Below are 19,095 nucleotides of genomic sequence, written 5' to 3' on the forward strand. Positions count from 1 at the left end.
CACTTCACATTAAACGAGCTCCACATAGTTGGCAGGGAAAATACCAGTTAGTCCATTGGCTCTACCTGTCCACCAATCATCAACAGTATCCGTCTTTTTCAAAATATCAATAACATCTCCTTTCTTGAATGGCAAATCGCCACTTTGTTCTCCTTTGAATGAATAAAGAGCAATGGCTTGGTTTGCGTTTGTCTTTGGAGCACCACCAAAGTTGGGCTTGGAAAGAGCCAGGGGTCTTGAGGGTGCTGCTCCACTTCTATTAGGTGACAACCTGGTATTCCCCAAACGAGCATTTAGTCTATCAACATCACTATTACCCCTCGATCTTGTTTTACCATTGTAGCCGGAATCGTATATGTCATCCTCCCACGCAGAGCCTGTTTTGCTGGTTGATGCAGATCTTCCACCAGAGGAGAAACCACCACTTCCACTTCCACTTCCACTTCCACTTCCACCACCACCTCCTAAGCTGGAGCCTGTATTTGCACGTGGTCGTCTGTCTCTTCTGCCACTGTCGTAATCATCATAGTGTCTATCCCTTCTTCCATGATCATAGTCATCATACCTCCTATCTCTTCGTCCACCATGTCCGCCGCCACGTCCACCATAATAATCGTCCTCATCCGAGTAGTAGTCATCATCTGAATATTCGTCCGAGTATCTTCTCCTTCTTCTTCCTCCTCCTGTACCTCCTCCTGCTCTTGCTCCAGCCGAGCTTCTACGACGACGGTTTGAATATTCAGATGTGGTGTCAGAAAACTCACTTGGAATATCATCATAATACTCATCATCGTAAAAGTCTTCATCATCATAGTCAATTCTATTATTAAACACTCTTGAGTTTAATACTCTCATAAGTGAATCACAAGCAGGTGGAGTATCAACTTCTCCAGCCAAAATATTTCTTGCTTTGCAATTATTTCCGTAAAAGTTTCTATTTGCTTCTCTTCTCTCCATTAATACTGAACCTTCCAATGAAACACCAGCATATAAACCCTTAGTTTTAGAGTATGCAAAAACTGCAGAAACCGAACTCAATGATGCTGTGCCTGCTGCTTCAGCACTTCTCCCAAGAGGACCAGCTGCAACGGAAACATTCGTACCCAAAGTAACAGAACCCATTTGGGCAAAAGTATCAACAGCTGCTTTGGTATTTAAGACAAATACAAAGTCTGTCAATTCCGCACCAATCATACCACCAGCCCCTGCACCGGCAGTAACAATTGCAGATGGTGGTGACCATGTACCATCAGGCAAACGTGCAACAATAACACCTGAGCCTGCTCTTCCTGAGAAAAGAAACCCGGCTTTCAAGACAGTAATGACTGCTAACCCTTTAGCATTCTTTAAGATTCTAGGGGGTATAATTTGGTCCGGCCCGGCAATTTGATTAGGTTTGATAAACGATGCTAATGTCTTTGCTGCTTTTCTAAAAGGGGCGCGGGAATTGTTAGTATATGTTTCTTGTATGTTGTTGTGTATTAAAATACGTACTTTGACTCACTCCTTAAACTCCTTGGAATTGGATTACTGATACCCATGATGAAAATACAATCTTGTAGCTAAAACTATGGGGAGGTATTGAATTGGTAATTAATGGTTTGTGTGGTTAATGATTAATATGTATGTTGTTGTTACAGTGATGTGTCAATTCTTCCTAAGTTGGTGAATTGTGTGTTGTGTGTTGATTTGATGTTTTCTTGTGGTTGCTGAATTGTAATTTGAAATGTATTAATTTTTTTTTTTTTCTTTTGTTCATTTACTCACTCACACTCACACTCTCCATATTATAAATCAATTGTCTCTCTCTTAAATTACACAATACGAAGAACACCAATACCAAATGACCCTGTAAATAATAGAACGTACAAATCTGCAGGTATATATATATATATATGCCTCACTGTGTTATGTCTACTCTGTTAATCAGCTTACATAAATCTTACAAACATCGGAGAGATAGTTTGTCTAGATTTCGTTGTTTAGTTTGCCATTCTCTCCAATAGCACAATGTCAAGAAAAAATAACTAAAATAAATCAAAGTATAAGTACATAGAAACACATCACATGACCACAATTGCGTAAGTTAACTGTCTCCTGAGCTCGCTTTTTGACTAAATAGATAGCTTGAGCAAATGGGTACACACCTACGAAGCCAAATACAATTTTCTTCCATTGTTCGATAAAAACGATTGGCTTTGTGCGGAACCGCTTATCCCGAGGAATTGAAAGAATTAGCATCAAGTTTATAGCACCGCGCCCCTCGGTGAACTGGTCTAGAAGCATGACTTGCGCCCCTTTTACAAAGGGTCACGGTTAGCACCAATAGAAACGGCTGCCAAGAATATTGAGTCACGTTTTGAGAAGTGAGTAAACTTAAACTCTTTCTGAACATTGTCTATCAGGTTATGTGCATACATAAGTTTGTGTAATACCGGAGATAATTTTCTCGGGCGATAGATTGATGAGGTTTTTTTTCGGGGAATCATCGGCAATAAATCTAGATCAAGTAGTCTTGAGTGTTGAATCCTCTCTTTTGTTGTTCTTAAAAGTGGTTGTCTGTCTAATTGCTAACATCATTCACAGCTATACTTTAAGGTGTTCATGAAACGATGATAGTATCCATCCACTCCTCATTGTCGTCACCAAAGAAGCTCTTCAAGAGAAGAGAAAAAAAAAAAAATAAAAAAATTTATAACCATTCATGGACTTCAATCCACGCATCTACTGTTTATCTTTGCAAAACACCATGAATATATAACCTCCGCTATCTATATCCAAGAAACTGTTTTCCTTTATACGTTTAGTTCAAGATGAGTGAAGAAGAGACGCGATCTAATGTTTCTGTATCCTCTACAAGCTCCAGGCCAAAGAAATACCATTGTACGTTTGAAAATTGTGGTAAGGCATATAATCGACCATCATTACTAGATCAACATTTACGCTCACACACTGGTGACCGACCGTTTCTTTGTACTTACCCAAACTGTGACAAATCATTTTTGAGAAAATCGCATCTCGATGCTCATTTAATATCACATTCAAGAGACAAGCCATTCCATTGTTCTATATGCGGCAAAGGAGTTAATACACCACAGCATTTGAAAAGACACGAAATTACCCATACCAAATCATTCCAGTGTACACACGAGGGATGTAATGAATCATTTTACAAGCATCAGTCACTACGCCACCATATTCTTTCGGTGCATGACAAATCATTAACTTGTACCATTTGTAACAAGACGTTTGCTCGTCCTTCAAAGCTTGCACAACACAAACTAAAACACCATGGAGAATCTCCAGCTTATCAATGTGATCATCCAGGATGTTTTGTCAATTGCAAAACATGGTCCGCTTTACAATTTCATATCAAGCAAGAACATCCAAAACTTAAATGCTCCGTTTGTGGTAAAGGTTGTGTTGGTAAACGTGGGTTGAAATCACATATGTTGAGTCATGATGATGCAATCAAGGTTTGGCAATGTAATTATTGTGACTTGGGTAAATTTAACAAAAAGGTGGATTTAATTGATCACTATAAGGAGTATCATGATGGAAATATTCCTCAAGAGGTACAGGCTGATACTAAGGATACTGAAACTCATCACGAGAAGCTTGAGACATCAAATTTAAAACAGCTAAATGCGGCCGTATCACCTAGTAGTGAATCTGACGTGAAAAGCTTCATCAAAAAGGAATCAATGTCAGTGACCCCAGATACCCAGAAATCAGTCACAATGTCAAGAGAAAACAACAATAGCTCAGTATCAATAGGCAAATCATCAGATGTGATTGACTTAATACTGAAGGACTGTGCAATCAAAATCAAATGCCCCAAATCCAAATGCGATCGAATATTTTCACGAGAATATGATTTGAAGAGGCACTTGAAATGGCATGATGAAAACTTAAAGAGAATAGAACTATTTCTTGACAACTTGCAACATGAGGAACAATTGGAACCATTGCAAAAGAAAATTAAGCTCAATATAGATGAGCTTGATGAATATAGTAATGAAGATGCAGAATTTGACGCTGCGCTTGATGAAGAGTTTAATTCTCCCATCACTATAGATGATTAATGAAAATTAACAGTTTGCTTTATAGTTACACACTTTTTAAACACCATTATGCTAATATTTATGTCTTTTGTCGTATCCTCTACCACCTTGTCCATCAGCTCTCCTTTTATTCGTATTCTCATAATCATCTTGAGATCCATTGCTGTCATTCCTACCTTGTCTTTCTCCAAATCGGCTATTGCCTCCTCCACGTTGGGTATTCATTGGACGACTATCAATCCCTCTACCGCGTCTATTATCATACGTTGCCGCATGAGATCTTGTTGATGATCCATATTGGTCTCGCTGGCCAAAAGGAGCACGTGCAGAACCAAAACCTGAACGCTGTTGAGAAACCGGTGGAGGAGGAGGTGGTGGCGGAGGAGGGACATTGGCAGCATTAGGGCCAAACGATTCTCCAAACCTACGTGGGCCTTGCCCGAAACCTGATGGCCTAGGACCGAATCTTGGTGACCGATCTCCACTAGGTAAAAGCTTTTCTTGTGGTGGTAATGGAACTCTCCTACTAATGAATCCCTCTTTAGTTTCAGGGTTTTTCGAAAGTGCACTTTGAGGTGGAAGAGGCTGCCTTTTTGGAAGTTCTTTTGGCTTGACTTCTTGCTCAGGTTGGTTGTCCAGTTTTGTTTGGATGGTATCGGGGCCACGATTTTCATCATTCACATCTTCTCTCACTGTATCAGCAGCTTGAGGCTTGGTAGCATCTTGAGTCTTCTCCTCGGCGGTTTCAGCATCCTTGTCATTGACTTTCTCGCCATTGTCTACTTCTTCCTTTGGCTCTGTAATCACTTCTTCCTCAATCTTCTCTTCTGAGCTAGCGTTTTCATTATTTGCTTTTTTGGTTGTATCTTCTGCGTACTCTGCTTCCTTTTCAGGTTCTTCGACTTTCTCCTCTGAATCAATGTCCATCCTATTATCATTGTTGTTCTCTTGGTACTCGTCGTATTTGCCCTTTGGTTTAGCTTCAATGATTCGACTAGTTGACCTGCTAGCGGGTCTCAGTTGGGAACCATAGTTTATGGTCGTGAGCTTTTTCTTGAGTTCTTCCTCCTTGATCCTTTTTTCTTCATTCAATTGAGCTTCACGCTTCTCATTCTCAGCCTCTTCCTTAGCTATCCTCTCTGCCTCTTGTTTCTCTTTCTCAATCTTTTCCTTTTCATCAATTATTTTCTGTTTTTCCTCGTCGCTGACGTATTTGAAATCCCAAATAGGGATCCACAACTTCGCTCTCGATTTAAGATGGTTAAGTAATGCTCCTGATGATAGCTTGATGTCCTCTCTATCGTCTCCAGTATAAACATTTTCAATCAAATTCAACATCTTTTCGCAATGATCCTCAACAACTGGATATGCCCCAAGCAAGTTTTTCATAAAAGTGATTGTGTTACTCCTTGACATATACTCCTCTGTCTCCAATGCTGTTTCAACCTCAGACAATATTGCACCATGATAGTCATAGATCCAGTTTCGATAGCTTTCGAAATCTTCAACATGTAATTCCTTTACTTTTTCAACATCGGCAAATTCCTGTAAACGTTTCAAGGCATAGGCAAAGAAAAATCCCAAATTTTCAGCTTCAGTTGGAGTTGACGAAAATAAAACCGATGATAAAAGCTTATCCTTGGTAAATCCTTCCAAAACATCAAACACAGAATAGTTTTCAACTCTTAGTTCCTGTAATTTAAAGATAAACCTTGCTGAGAAGACTGCGTCAAATGAAGAATGTATAGCTCTTGGTAGGATGCTGGATTTGATAAAAGTATCTATCTTAGCAGGAATGTCCGAGTTAAACCAATCCGATGATAAACTGTTTATTTTGTCATCAGTAACTTCATTCAATCCTTTATGTCTCGATTCATCTTCAGGTAACTCTTTGATAAATGCCTCGTTGTCTGCTATATCCTTCGCATACTTTTCCATCGTTACTCTAGAAAAATCCTTGTCTCTTGAATTGATATTAATAACGTCTTTCAATCCCCTGATACCAGACTCAAGTTTACTCGACTCTTCAGAATACAACAGACTAGAAAAATTTATGTCTTTCAAGCTCAAGCACCAAAAGAGCGTAAACAAGCTAGGTGGAAAATCTTCTGGGCATAATTCCTTACCCTGTTCCTCCAAAAGGTCAAAAGCATTCTGCTTTTGTCTCCACAAATCGAATCCCCATTCTATAGGCACATTGAACTTTTTGTGTAACTCTGTTATTGGCATCACTTCAATATCACCTCCACCAAAAAAGCAAACCAAAGTGACAAAAAGCCTAATGACGGAAACTAAATCATCCACTCTGTTGGCCAATACCTTTAGTTGGTTTTCATCTGCATCATAGACTAAATCGTTGTACATTGAGCAAAGCAAGATAATAAATTCATTGACCGCATCCAAGTCAACAAGACACTTCAATAAATGGGTTCCTGAATCAAATCTATCAAACCTCAAGTCGTCAATAGTACGGTAAACCACCTTTTGCAAAGCAGATCCACAGTTGATCATGTCTATTTGACGTAGAGTCAAATCTGAAGTGGTTTGGATACCACCCATTGAAATTAGCATTTCCTTCAAAACTAACAAACCGGTTCTGTCTCCAGTGTAAAAAGTCTTAAGCAAGTAAAGCAAAATCATCTTGGTGTCAATAGCTTTTTGATATTTTTGACAAATTTTACCAACAAAAGACGCAAGCGACTGGAGCCATTGTCTTTCTCCCATACCATTATCATGAATTGATCTCCTGTCTGAGCTAAGTCTAATCAAGATAGCTATAGTTAAATTGTCCCAACCATAGCTGTTGAAATACCTTGCCGTTTCCACAACTAGGGTATTCAAATTGTCATAACTTTCGATTTGTTGCAAAATTGTCAATAAACATGGAAGCGGGTTGGAAAAGCTGATTTTGGCGAGCCTTCGCATCATTGGACGCACATTCTCCTTTGATAAACGTTTCAAAACACTCTTTGTCGCTTTTTCAGCACTGCTATAAGCAATTTTAATTGATGTGTCGTTCTTTCTCAAATTGTTGTACAATTCTCCATAAACGCTAAACCGATCCTCCACTGGGTAAGCGGCTAAGATTGTGTATGCCCTATCTATTGCAATCGAGTTTTCCAGAATTAGTGACATCGGTGGGAATATGTAGTTTCTAAAGTAGTGGAAAATGGGCTCCTTTAATTCCTCTTGGGATTGAAATGAATGGATGATGTCACATAATTTAATAAACACCTCGACATTTTGCGATAAATTGCATCTGATAAACTTCAAAATCTCCTGTGATACCTGGAACAAAGAAGCAAAGTCTTCAACCCTAGGCAAATTTGTAGTCCAATTCTCATAATAGTAATGCATGTTCCTATTTGTATGAGGTCTTCCGAGTGGCTTGAAGGTATAAAAATCTAATCTTTTCGAAGGTTCAATAGCAACGTTATTGCCCGGACGACTGAAGTAGACACCTTTCGCAGTTTGCAAATGACATACCTCGTCAGCTTTAAATGAAGATATTTGCTTGTGTAATGGATCGATAATCGCTTCAAACAATCGAAGTAAAAGCTTTGGTATTACTTCGTCAATGTCTGCCAAAAAGGGATATTCAGTAAGAATGTAAATTGAGGGCCAATATAGACCGTTAGAGAGAAAAGCCTTCAAAAATTGAAATTTGTAGTTGACCATTAATTGCAAATCATCATTTCCAGCTGGAGTATTATGCCGTTTAGTATTTTTCTTATCTTCGTTATCGTCATCGGCAAGTGGGGCAGCTAATGCTAAAGCGTTTGCGCCCGCTTTCAAGACTTTCTCTTCTATTTTTCTATTGTAATTGACTTCAAGCTCCTTCATGACGGATTCAACGGGGCGCATATACTTGTAAATCGACCCAAAGCTTACAAAACCTTCTTTAATGAGAATGGATACCAATGCTTTAAACAGTTCTGGTAAATCTTTAAGTCTTGGATAGTTTAAAATCTTTAATCCAATTATTTTTGCCGCAATGGCACTACCTCCAGTAGATAAAGATTTAATCGAAGAGTTGTCACTTTCCACAGCAGGCCACCATCGGCTCTTTCTGAAGAATAGCACAATTGAATCCACCTTTCCCACAACAACTTCGGAAAGGACTTCAAACAAAATATCCAAACACCTGTTTGGGTCAAGACTGTAGTGACCCATCAATTTCTCAACAACTTGCAATGCATAATCAATTTGTAATTCAGTGTCACTTGCTGAAAATATATCATGTATCTCCACAACAAACTTCGAATATCCTTCAATCTCCTCGTGTAATAAATTATACTTCTTTTGAGTGTATAACTTATCTCTCAACTTTGTATTCAAAGATTTTGACAACATCTTGCTGGGAACAATCTCTGTCTCCTTTATAAAATCTGAGCTGATATACGATGAAATAGTATGCAGCTTGATCACATTTTCACTTTGACTAAGTGTTGATAATAAGTCTCGTGTATTATCCGTGACAGGAAACGAATTCAACACTTGACAAAACAACCTTGCCACATCATCATTCTTGATAGATTGACTTAGAAAATCGACTATGTGCTCCATTTTTAACGTTCCTTCTTCAAATGATAGAATCATTTCGGTGAAAAGTAGAACAACTTCCTCCTCGGCCTCTGGATTGGATGTTTCATAAGAGTCCAACACCTCGAAGATTTCTATGCTTCCAGTTCCAGCAAATTGCTCTACTATGTCATCCGTAAAATACTTGAAACTCATGGAGATTGATTTGTAAGTGCTACGAGACCAAAGCTCGATCTTTTTCTAGTTTTCACCTGTGTGTGTTTTCTCTTTTTTTTTTTTATTTTCTTTTTTCGACTCAGTTTTGAAAACAAAATGAATAAGCACAATCGTTCAACAGAGCATTACCAGCGCTACAGCCATGAAAAGTGATAAACTATTGCAAAGAGAATATTCTATTGCTTTTATGAGGCTTTATGTGAATTTTGGGAGAAAAAGAAGAAATAGACAATGACCAGGAAGTATATTTAGAATTACCACACGTGCTAGTTTATTTGTAGGTGTGTAGCTTCTAAGCCTAGATTTTTTATAAAAATTCCCAGATAGTTTAGTGGCTAGAATTACCGTTTGTCGCATGGTAGACCAGGGTTCAATTCCCTGTCTGGGAGCATTATTTTTTTTGTATAAGTTTCTGTTTTTTATATCTCTATACAGCTGAATCGACACCCATGGTGTTACAAGTACCCCATTTCCACTCCCAAGGAGCTTTAGCTGAAAACTGTTGAGCTAGAAATTGTTTTATAGGTGTGGTGATCGCCAAATATTTTTTGTGCCGAAAGGACCAAAATTCGCATAGTTTTGTTGCAAAATAAAATACAAAGTGGGAGTAATTGAGATATTTTGTTGCGTAGATTACATACAGTAGAAGAAATATCCGTATTTTATTTGAACAGGCTATTCACTAAAACTACGTATGTTAGAGACATCAGTGAAAGTGAGTTGACAATTACATTTGCTGCCAATTACGATTCACGCCTTAAATAAAAATTGTGAAAGTTTGGCTTGACCCCAAACTAAACGTTTCGGGTGTAAGTTTGAAGAATTTATCAAAATTGATCGCAATAAAAGGAAGAAAATCCAAAATATATGAAAAGAATTGTCATCTATAAACTCTCAATAGTTATTGTACAAATGCCCAAATGAAACGTACTTTTATATAAATTTTGCAAAACATAGTTTTATTTGTTTGCAGTTAAAATATCATGTGGGTATCTACCTACATTCAGCTCTTGACGTGAATGTCCACGAGATGGGGGATGTGCCAGCTCATCCTTCTTTGTAGCCGTTTCCATTATACTTGTATCTACTGACAGATCAGGGTCGTCTACGTCCTCATCGGCAACAGTCACTCTGCCCTTCTCAGACGGTGTACCAGTAGCATAATTTTGACCCTCATGGTAAGTTGAAGAATTGGCGTCTTTAGTTATAGACTTGTGGCGTTTGTGACTTGGTGATTTATTCGTGGAGCTTGAAGTGGCGCCTGATTCTGGCTGCCAATGATGGAATTGAATGACGTGTTGAAATGATTGCATTGATTCCTGCAGCGGCTGAGTTTGTTGTTTCTTTTGCTCATTCAAGGGTTGAGCGGGTATTGGGTTTACTTGAAGTGTTGATGTTGCGCCCGAGGGGGATTGTAAAAAGGGGGAAGCTTTTGCTGGTACTTGGAATTCATGTCGTAGGCTTCCCGTCCTTGAGCTCAGTGCACTTTCGCCCATACTTGTCAGAACAGGCATTGAATTATACCTTTGATGCCCCCGTGTCCGTCTTCCAGTAGACGACGTGGCTGACTTAGGTACTCTAAATGGAGTCGTTGGAGCATTCAAGTTAGCCACAGCGTTGGCTCCAATTTTTGCTGGAGATTGTGGTCGTTCTTGTGCTGTGGTTGGAAATACATTACCACCGAACTTAAATCCTTTTGGTTGCATTGGACTTGCACCGAGATCCAGGTCAGTACTAGTAGCACGCTTTTGCGGTAGTCGAGATGTTGTATTTGGTGTTACTTGAGGACCTTGTTGCAGTTGCAGTAGCTGCATATACTGTTGTTGTTGTTGCTGCTGCTGCTGCTGAAGGTTGAGTTGTATTTGCCTCTGCTGAGCCTGAATCATTTGAATTTGTTGCTCCAGCAGTAGTCGTGGTGGCGCCGATTGTTGAGGAGTCCAACGAAAAGGTTGCGGATAGGGTGGAGATGCATGGGATGGAATCTGATATGGCAGTTGTACATTTGGTCTAGTGTCATCGGAACTGCCGGGTATTCCACCAGCAAGTAACTGAGCGATCTGGCCAGGCGGTAATTGAGCTTGTAATGCTAATTGAATGATATTTAAGTTTTTGTTTGCACTTTCCGCTCGATAAAACTCTTGCTTTGTACGCTCTTGCTCTGTTCTCAATTTCATTGCTTCAATGAAAGCCAGTTCACTAAATGGAAACGAACTTACATTGGGGCCCAATAAAGTCAATAATCCTGGATCACTTATTGTTTTTTGCGGCGAAGAAGGCGCGGTTAATGCGGATTGCGGTCGCTGAATAGATTCATTCAATGTTGATAGCGAGGGGATAGATGCTTTTTGTAGTTGAGATGCTTGTGTTGACGTAGGTTGTGGTACAGTTGCAAATCCTCTATATGGCGATTGTAGGATGTTAGGAGTTTGCGACTGATCAGATTGTGAAATTGCAGCTTGAGGTGACTCGACCCCTTTCGGTGTCTCTTGTTCTTTTTCTGTAGATTTTGGGTTACTTTTCGCATGGTTGTCATCTTTATCTTTGTTTTTATAAACACTCATGAACGGTACAGAGAGGGCGGGGCGTGTCGATGTGTTTAAATATTGATGGCAGTGGGGGTCATGAGATATTGCGATCTATTGTCGTGCTTCTAATTTGATATATATTGACCTTTGAACGATCAAATGAAGAAGTTATTTGTCATACGTATGTGGTTTAATTTTTATTTTATTTTATTTTTTATTTTTTATTTTTTATTTTTTATTTTTTTTTATTATTCTTTAATTTAAGGTGCATATATACAATAGAGAGCAAGAAGGAGCTTTAGTTGTGAAAGTAAAGTTGAGAAGAACACTTGCACACAAAGACAATGCACCAAACGTGAGAATTTCAGATTTTAAAAGTAGACAGAGTTGACAGAGTGGACAGAGTGGACAGGGTTGACAGAAGGATGAAGTGTCAGTAGGGTGGCACTTTAAACCCGTTCACATAGAAAAAAAACCACAACCATATGTACGATGGTGATGAGGCATTGCTCAATTGCTATCACACTATATGAATGTTTGGTAGGTGTGGAACAATAAGAAGAGATTCCCAATAAACAGCACAAAAACGGCAACAATGAACAAAAACACAAATCTAGATCCCATATTCTTATTTTCTCTCTCGCCTTTTTGTTTTTTGCACCCCCTTGCAAGATAAAGGGAAATGTCTTTAAATGCTTTGTTTACATGTTTAAATTGAGACTTTGATAAGTTATCGACCAATTTCTTCTTCATTTAAACTAATGGCTTGGTGGGTTGAATGGAGAAGCTAAATTTCTACCCCTTCAATTTGGTTGACAGATGGAACCTTTTACAAATACGAGCATGGTGGGGAAGATATCTACCCGAGGATGAACAGAGCTCATGCGTACAACCAACATAGGAAACGCTTCGCTTCGACGACTTTGTTTCCGATGGACTAGATTGCATTAAATTTTGCAAACGGGAGCAACGAATTGTAGTTTACATTAGCACAATTACTAGTGCCGTGGTAGAGTGGTGCAATCATCACCATGTGATAGAAAATGATGCACACGAGCTCTTGATAACAGCAGTTGCATTAGTAACGGAGCACTCATTTGACATTTCCGCCAAATTTGGCATTTGATTGCAAAATTTTTGCAGTGTCGTGATATTGTGACGCGACACGACAATGTCCTAAGTACAGTCGGTTCATTCTCTTATTACAAATGTGAGCCTGCATGTGTATACACCTTTGAGTTGACATAAGGCAGATTGTGCCTCCTCCAATAGCCTACATTGTAGTCTTTAATCTAGAACTGGACTTGTATCTACCCTTATGTTCAGCTGTCAAGCTTTGCAAAGAGAACACAACACGACAGCGGAGAGAAAAATAAAAAAAAAATTATCTGGATCAAACAGTTTATGTGAAAAAAAAAGGACATTTTACTCGAGACCTTGACAATAACGAAATCACAATTGATCCATTTTGATTGATATCTCAGCCGCTAGTATATCCAAGATGGGTAAAAATAGAAAGAAGAGCAAAAAGCAAGATGATACAGAAGAGGATACCAAACAACCTGAAATTGAAGAATCTGAAAAAGAGTTGGACAAAGCAATAGAGGACTCGAAAACTACACAAGAAACTATCGAGCCTAATGGGGAATCTACTGCAGATCCTACAGTGGAGGCCAGCGATGAGGCATCCTTACTAGAGAAGTTGCAGAAAGCGGAGAAGGAAAGGGACGAAATTAGACAATCCTATGAACACCTAGTGAGCAGAGTATCATCATTCAAAAGTGTATTTGCTAATATGAAGAAAGCAGAAGTTGAGCTAGAAGAAAAATCCGATCTATTAGATAAGTTGAATGAGGAGAATGAAATTTTAAAAAGTGAAAATGAAAAGTTAAAGAGCTCACTCAAAGACGAGTCTTCCAACAAAGTTGACCGCAAGTTGTATACCGAACTTCAAGAACAAAACACAATTCTTAATACCGAATGTGAAAAATTGAGTGATTCATTAACAAAAACTAGACGGCAGTACACGTCAACGATTGAGGAGTTACAAGACGAAAAGTACAACTTGGAAAACGAAAATTCAAAATTGTCTAAAATAGTGCACGAGTTGAGACAGGAGGTGAATGAGCTTATAGCAGCCCAAAGTGAATTTGATCAAGAAAAGAGAGATTTGGCTGACTCGGTAAATGATTACAAGGACCGACTCGAAGTTAAAGATGTTGAGATCAATAATGCCAATGCCAAAATAGAGGAACTAAACAACCTCATAACAACAAACCATGACTTGTTTGAGAAGGAGAAGCTGTCCTTGCTGGCGAAGACTGATACATTATCTGAACAATTGGAAGTGAAGGACAATACCATTGAGACCCTTCGAGCTGAAGTGGAAAGCATGAAGCAACAACTCATAGAGGCTGAACTAAAATCGACCGAAATTGCAGATTTGAAAAAGGAGATAAACAACAAGCAACTACTTATAGGAAAGCTACGTCATGAGGCAGTGATTTTGAATGAGCATTTAACAAAGGCATTGACAATGATGAAACAGAGAGGCGAAGGTTCGAACAAGACGGTGGACGCTGAGCTACTATCCAACGTATTTATCAGCTTTTTACAATTCCCTAGAGGAGATTCAAAGAAATTTGAGGCGTTACAACTAATCAGTGCATTGCTTGAATGGGATCACCTGCAAAAAGTCGCTGCCGGTTTGCAACATGTACCGAATGCTAAAGGAGGCAAGACTAAAGTGGACTCAAACGGAAACGAGATTCAATCGAGACAAAGCTTTGTATCGTTGTGGACTGAGTTTTTGGAGAAGGAATCCAGCGGTAAGTAGAATTTGCATACAAAAAGACAAAATTTAGAGTAAAAATGTTAGCGCACACTGTAATATTTTTCTTTTTGTAGGGATGAAAATTATTCTCCTCCTCCTGTTACGCGTTGCACCCTAATCCAACAGCATTTTGACCGAGTACGAAATGGTCAATATTCAAGACTTTTTCAAGAACCAACAGGGGAAGTCGGGTACGGTATGTCTAAGCTCTATCAATTCGCGTCAATTGAGTACTAACTTTATAATTTTAGAAACGCAAAGTAGAGGAGACGAAATCACCAAATCCAAAACGAACTAAACCAACTACAGCATCTACAAAGTCTAAACCAGAAGTGATTGATCTAGACGAGGATTCAGAATTTGAGTTTGACGGTGGAGACAACGACGATGATGATGATGAATTTGGGTTCGATGATGACGACGACGATATTATGGAGATAGAGGCCCCGAAAAGGGCAAGCCCGCAAAAGAAGCGATCTCAATCATCGCCTAAGAAACAATCTCAACCATCACCTAAGAAACAAGCTCAGCCATCACCCAAGAAACATCAGGCAACTACAAAGAAGGAGGCAAAGCCAAAACCGCCAGCACCCGCTGGTGGCGAGTCCATTGATGAGGTACTCAAGAAAATTCCAGACGCAGAGTTGCCCGAAGTGAATGAGAGTGAAAAAGTCAATTTCTTTGCTCTCAAATCTCAACAAAACGCGACTACTGCGACACTGGTTGACTTGCCCATAGCTCAACCCAACTGCTTAACAGGATTGACAATTGTGTTTACAGGCCAAATGCCTTCATTGGATCGAAACACCGCCGAGCTGACTGCTCAACAGTATGGTGCAAAAGTGACCAAGTCTATATCGAGAAAGACTAGCTTGGTGGTGATTGGTTCTGATGCTGGCCCTTCCAAAGTCAAGAAGATTAAAGAGTTCAAAATTAAGGCGATAGACGAGGCAGGCTTTCTTCAATTATTATCAAGTATGCCAGCTGATGGTGGCAGTGGTGAAGCAGCTTTGAAAGCTAAGGAAAAGAGAGAACAAGAAGAGAGGAAAATTGTGGAGGAGGCAGAGAAAGCTGAACGGGAGGAAAGAGCGGAGGAAGAGAGAAGAAGAAAGAGGGAACAAGCTGCTGCAGCCAAACAAAGCACATCAAAGGGACCATCACAAAAACTGCCACCTGCTTCCCAAGAAGTTGCAGCCAAGGATAGGTTATGGACCGACAAGCATGCGCCAAAAGATTTCAACCAACTATGTGGAAACAAGGGCCAAGTTCAGAAATTGCGCAATTGGTTAGAACGTTGGTTTGAGAACAAGGCCAAAAATTTTCCTGGGGGTATGGATAGTCCCGATTCTTATAGAGCAGCTTTAATTAGTGGTCCACCGGGAATAGGTAAGACTACTGCAGCACATATGGTGGCAAATTCTTTAGGATTTGATGTGTTGGAGAAAAATGCGTCTGATGTTCGTTCGAAATCATTGTTGAATGCAAATATCAAGTCGGTTTTGAACAACACTTCGGTTATTGGATTCTTCAAGCATCGTGATGATAAAGAGCAGACTGGCAATGGCAGAAAAATTTGCTTGATCATGGACGAAGTTGATGGAATGTCAAGTGGTGATCATGGTGGAGCCGGGGCCTTGTCGCAGTTTTGTCGAATCACGAACATGCCCATGATTTTGATTTGTAATGATAAGTCGTTACCAAAAATGAGAACTTTTGATAGGGTAACGTACGATTTGCCATTTAGGAGACCAACAGAAAACGAAGTGAAAAGTAGGTTAATGACAATTGCATTGCGTGAAGGTATCAAGTTGGACCCTAACATTATTGGTCAGTTAGTTCAAGCAACATCTAATGATATCAGGCAAATGATAAACTTGCTTTCCACAGTTTCAAAAACACAAAAGCTCATTGGTGCAAATAATGTCAAGGAGATCCAAGCCAGTTGGAAGAAACAAATCATTTTAAAGCCATTTGATATTGCTGGTAGATTACTATCATCTGGTCTTTGGTCGGGACCCAATCAGAACTTGAATGAAAAGCTTGACTTGTATTTTAATGATATTGATTTTGCTCCTTTGATGATACAAGAGAATTATTTAAACACAAGATCGAGACTTGGCGGATCGCCTATCCAACATGTGGCACAAGCTGCCGATGACATTAGTTTGTCTGATTCTATCAACTCGTTAATTAGATCTAGTGAGCAGCAATGGAGTTTGTTACCATTCCATGGGTTAATGTCTACAGTAAAGCCATCATTCGAAGTGGCAGGCCAAGTTACCGGCAGGTTGAATTTCAGTGCTTGGTTAGGACAAAACTCAAAGCAAATGAAGTATCAAAGAATGTTACAGGAGTTGCAATATCACACTAGAGTGAAAACCTCAACTACGAAACAGGAATTGCGTTTAGATTATTTGAACCCATTGTGGGTTAAATTAAACATCCCAATCAAACAACAAGGAGTGGCTGGTATAGACCAGACGATCGAAACAATGGATGCGTATTACTTGACGAAGGAGGATTACGATAATATAAGTGATATGTTAAACCAACCTATTAATTTGGATACGAAATCCAAGACAGCATTTACTCGTAAATACAACAATGCTATTCATCCAACGGTCATATACAAAACAGGAAATTCATTTGGTGCTGGAGGTAGAAAAGCAGCCCCAGCAAAAGTGGACTATGAGGATGTTGTGGATGATGATATGGAAGATGTTGAGGATGATGCTGAAGGAGAGGATAGTGATAAGATTGATACAAAGAAAGACAAGTTGATTAAACAGGTTCCAGTTGGCAAAGGTGGAACTGCCAAGAGATCTACCAAAGGAGGAGCAGCAAGTAAAAAGAAGCAGAAGAAGTAAGTAAAAAAAAAATAGGCTAAAGTATTGAAATGTAGCTGCAATTAAACAATTTGTTGACTTTAAACCCGATTTTTGAAGTTATTATGATACACGTCTTAAAATGAGGTGTAGTGTAGAGAGAGACAAAGAGCGCGTGCGCATTTCAGCGCAATCACACACAAAAAATTTTTTTTTTTTTTTTTTTTTTTTCTTCTTACTTCAGAGTAACAAAAAGAATGTTGTTGTGTTCGTTTGTTTTCAAAGCGATTTTTTTTTTTAAATTAAACGAATTGAATAAAACACAAGATTTGAAAGCTCAAACAACTCTAGCTACGATCCATCATCACAAAAGCTTTCTCAGTGAAGGCAATATTTTTGCATCAATTTAATTTTTCAAACCACCTGTAATACCGTCATGTCTGATGTTCCATTGTTTAAGGTTCCGAATACGCGAAGGCTGAATAATCGGCCGCTACCCACATTGGCCATTCCACCAACGCTGAATAATGCCCAACCAAAGCTACAGTTGAATCCAGGGACGTCCAGAGATGTTGGCGAAGGACAATTTAGCCAGTTGAGTATTCATGATTCAGATATACCACCACAATTACCAGCTCGGAACAAGATACTGCCACAGCTAGTTACCAATTCTAACTTGACGTCTTCATCATCTAATTTATCAACGACTCCAAACACTGCAAATTCATCGCTGTCCTCGGACTCTCTGAAATTGAAGAGAAAACCACCACCAATATCGACGAATACAACAGGCAACATAGAAGACAACGACAAGAGTAGACTTCGAAAGGTGCTGAATGAAAACCAGGAGCTGCAGCGATACGACCAATCGAAACCGAGTCTTGATGTGTTTTTACAGAACAAACACTACCTTGAACAACTTACATCTCAGGATTGGCATATTTGCGCAAATAACACCCTCATTGAAGAAGTAGGGAAGTTAGGAGAGGGAATCAGTGGCTCAGTCACTAAATGCCGTATTAGAAAATTACACAAGACGCAAGTCTTTGCATTGAAAATGATAGTTGCTGACTCCAACCCTGATGTTCAAAAACAGATATTTCGAGAATTGGATGTTGCCAAAAAGTGCCAACACCCAAATATTGTAAACTACTACGGCACTTTTCTTTTAGAGAAGCAATCATTGATTGGAATTGCGATGGAGTTTATGGATGGCCATTCATTAGATGCAATTTACAAAGAAGTTGCAAAACGAGACCAAACAAATCGAATCAGTGAGAAAGTATTGGGCAAAATCGCCAATTCAATATTGTCGGGATTGGACTACTTACATCTGAAAAACATTATACACAGAGACATCAAACCTTCAAATGTTTTACTAGATTCGAAAGGAAACGTGAAGCTATGTGATTTTGGAGTTAGTGGTGAGGCGGTAAATTCTCTTGCATCAACCTTTGTTGGTACACAATATTATATGGCCCCAGAACGTATAATGGGTAAAAACTATTCAATATCAAGTGACATTTGGTCACTTGGTATGTCAATGTTGGAAGTTGCAAATGGAAAATTCCCCATCGATGTTTCGTTAGGACCGATTGAAGTAGTTGAAATGGTCCTGAGAAGTGAGCTATCATTAAAGGATAGTGTTACAGATAGTATATTTTGGACTCCTGAATTCAAACGATTTATTGCCAGATGTTTGATTAAGGATCCATTAAAAAGGCCAATCCCAAGACAACTTTTAGCTCACGATGAATGGTGTTTAGCCCAACTGAGAGAAAAAGTGAAGATGGACAAATTTGTCAAAGTTGTTTGGAAGTTGAATGAATAGACTTAAATAATAGAGACTATAACTAGTAAACACTGACTGTAAAATAGTTAGTCGGAGGAGCTCCCCTTTTTGCACCCTAAGGTTAGTCGTGTACTGTAGCACAAATGTACACTAATTTTTTTTTTTTTCTTCCAATCAGAATCTCAGTGAACATAATTTTTTTTTCTCTCTCAAACCTAACAATTGAAGAGTTTGCAGTAAGCACGAAGAAATACATCCCCCAAACCGTCCATCATCGACCATTTGCGCTGACTTGTAC

General features: G+C 39.1%; 6 protein-coding genes across 6 annotated transcripts; 3 read left to right on the top strand and 3 right to left on the bottom strand. All coding sequences in view use genetic code 12, as the record gives it.

Moving 5' to 3' along the window:
• Positions 1-9: 9 nt before the first annotated feature.
• I9W82_005002 (uncharacterized protein) lies at positions 10-1,541 on the bottom strand (the record flags this gene model as incomplete). Its single annotated transcript, XM_067694135.1, has 2 exons — positions 10-1,429; positions 1,495-1,541. 2 exons carry the CDS (start codon positions 1,539-1,541, stop codon positions 10-12), a joined length of 1,467 nt encoding a protein of 488 aa, XP_067546485.1.
• A 1,272-nt stretch (positions 1,542-2,813) lies between these two features.
• PZF1 (Pzf1p) lies at positions 2,814-4,085 on the top strand (the record flags this gene model as incomplete). The annotated part of the gene is made up of 1 exon (XM_067694136.1): positions 2,814-4,085. The coding sequence occupies one exon, from the start codon at positions 2,814-2,816 to the stop codon at positions 4,083-4,085; it is 1,272 nt and encodes a 423-aa protein (XP_067546486.1).
• A 51-nt stretch (positions 4,086-4,136) lies between these two features.
• On the bottom strand, positions 4,137-8,801 carry I9W82_005004 (uncharacterized protein; the record flags this gene model as incomplete). The annotated part of the gene is made up of 1 exon (XM_067694137.1): positions 4,137-8,801. The coding sequence occupies one exon, from the start codon at positions 8,799-8,801 to the stop codon at positions 4,137-4,139; it is 4,665 nt and encodes a 1,554-aa protein (XP_067546487.1).
• A 980-nt stretch (positions 8,802-9,781) lies between these two features.
• I9W82_005005 (uncharacterized protein) lies at positions 9,782-11,383 on the bottom strand (the record flags this gene model as incomplete). The annotated part of the gene is made up of 1 exon (XM_067694138.1): positions 9,782-11,383. One exon carries the CDS (start codon positions 11,381-11,383, stop codon positions 9,782-9,784), a length of 1,602 nt encoding a protein of 533 aa, XP_067546488.1.
• A 1,465-nt stretch (positions 11,384-12,848) lies between these two features.
• On the top strand, positions 12,849-14,183 carry I9W82_005006 (uncharacterized protein; the record flags this gene model as incomplete). The annotated part of the gene is made up of 1 exon (XM_067694139.1): positions 12,849-14,183. One exon carries the CDS (start codon positions 12,849-12,851, stop codon positions 14,181-14,183), a length of 1,335 nt encoding a protein of 444 aa, XP_067546489.1.
• A 142-nt stretch (positions 14,184-14,325) lies between these two features.
• On the top strand, positions 14,326-18,836 carry I9W82_005007 (rfc1; the record flags this gene model as incomplete). The annotated part of the gene is made up of 3 exons (XM_067694140.1): positions 14,326-14,376; positions 14,432-17,043; positions 17,483-18,836. 3 exons carry the CDS (start codon positions 14,326-14,328, stop codon positions 18,834-18,836), a joined length of 4,017 nt encoding a protein of 1,338 aa, XP_067546490.1.
• Positions 18,837-19,095: the final 259 nt, after the last annotated feature.

The sequence above is a fragment of the Candida metapsilosis genome, assembly GCF_017655625.1.
Source record: "Candida metapsilosis strain BP57 chromosome Unknown scaffold7, whole genome shotgun sequence".
NCBI lineage: Eukaryota > Fungi > Ascomycota > Pichiomycetes > Serinales > Debaryomycetaceae > Lodderomyces > Lodderomyces metapsilosis.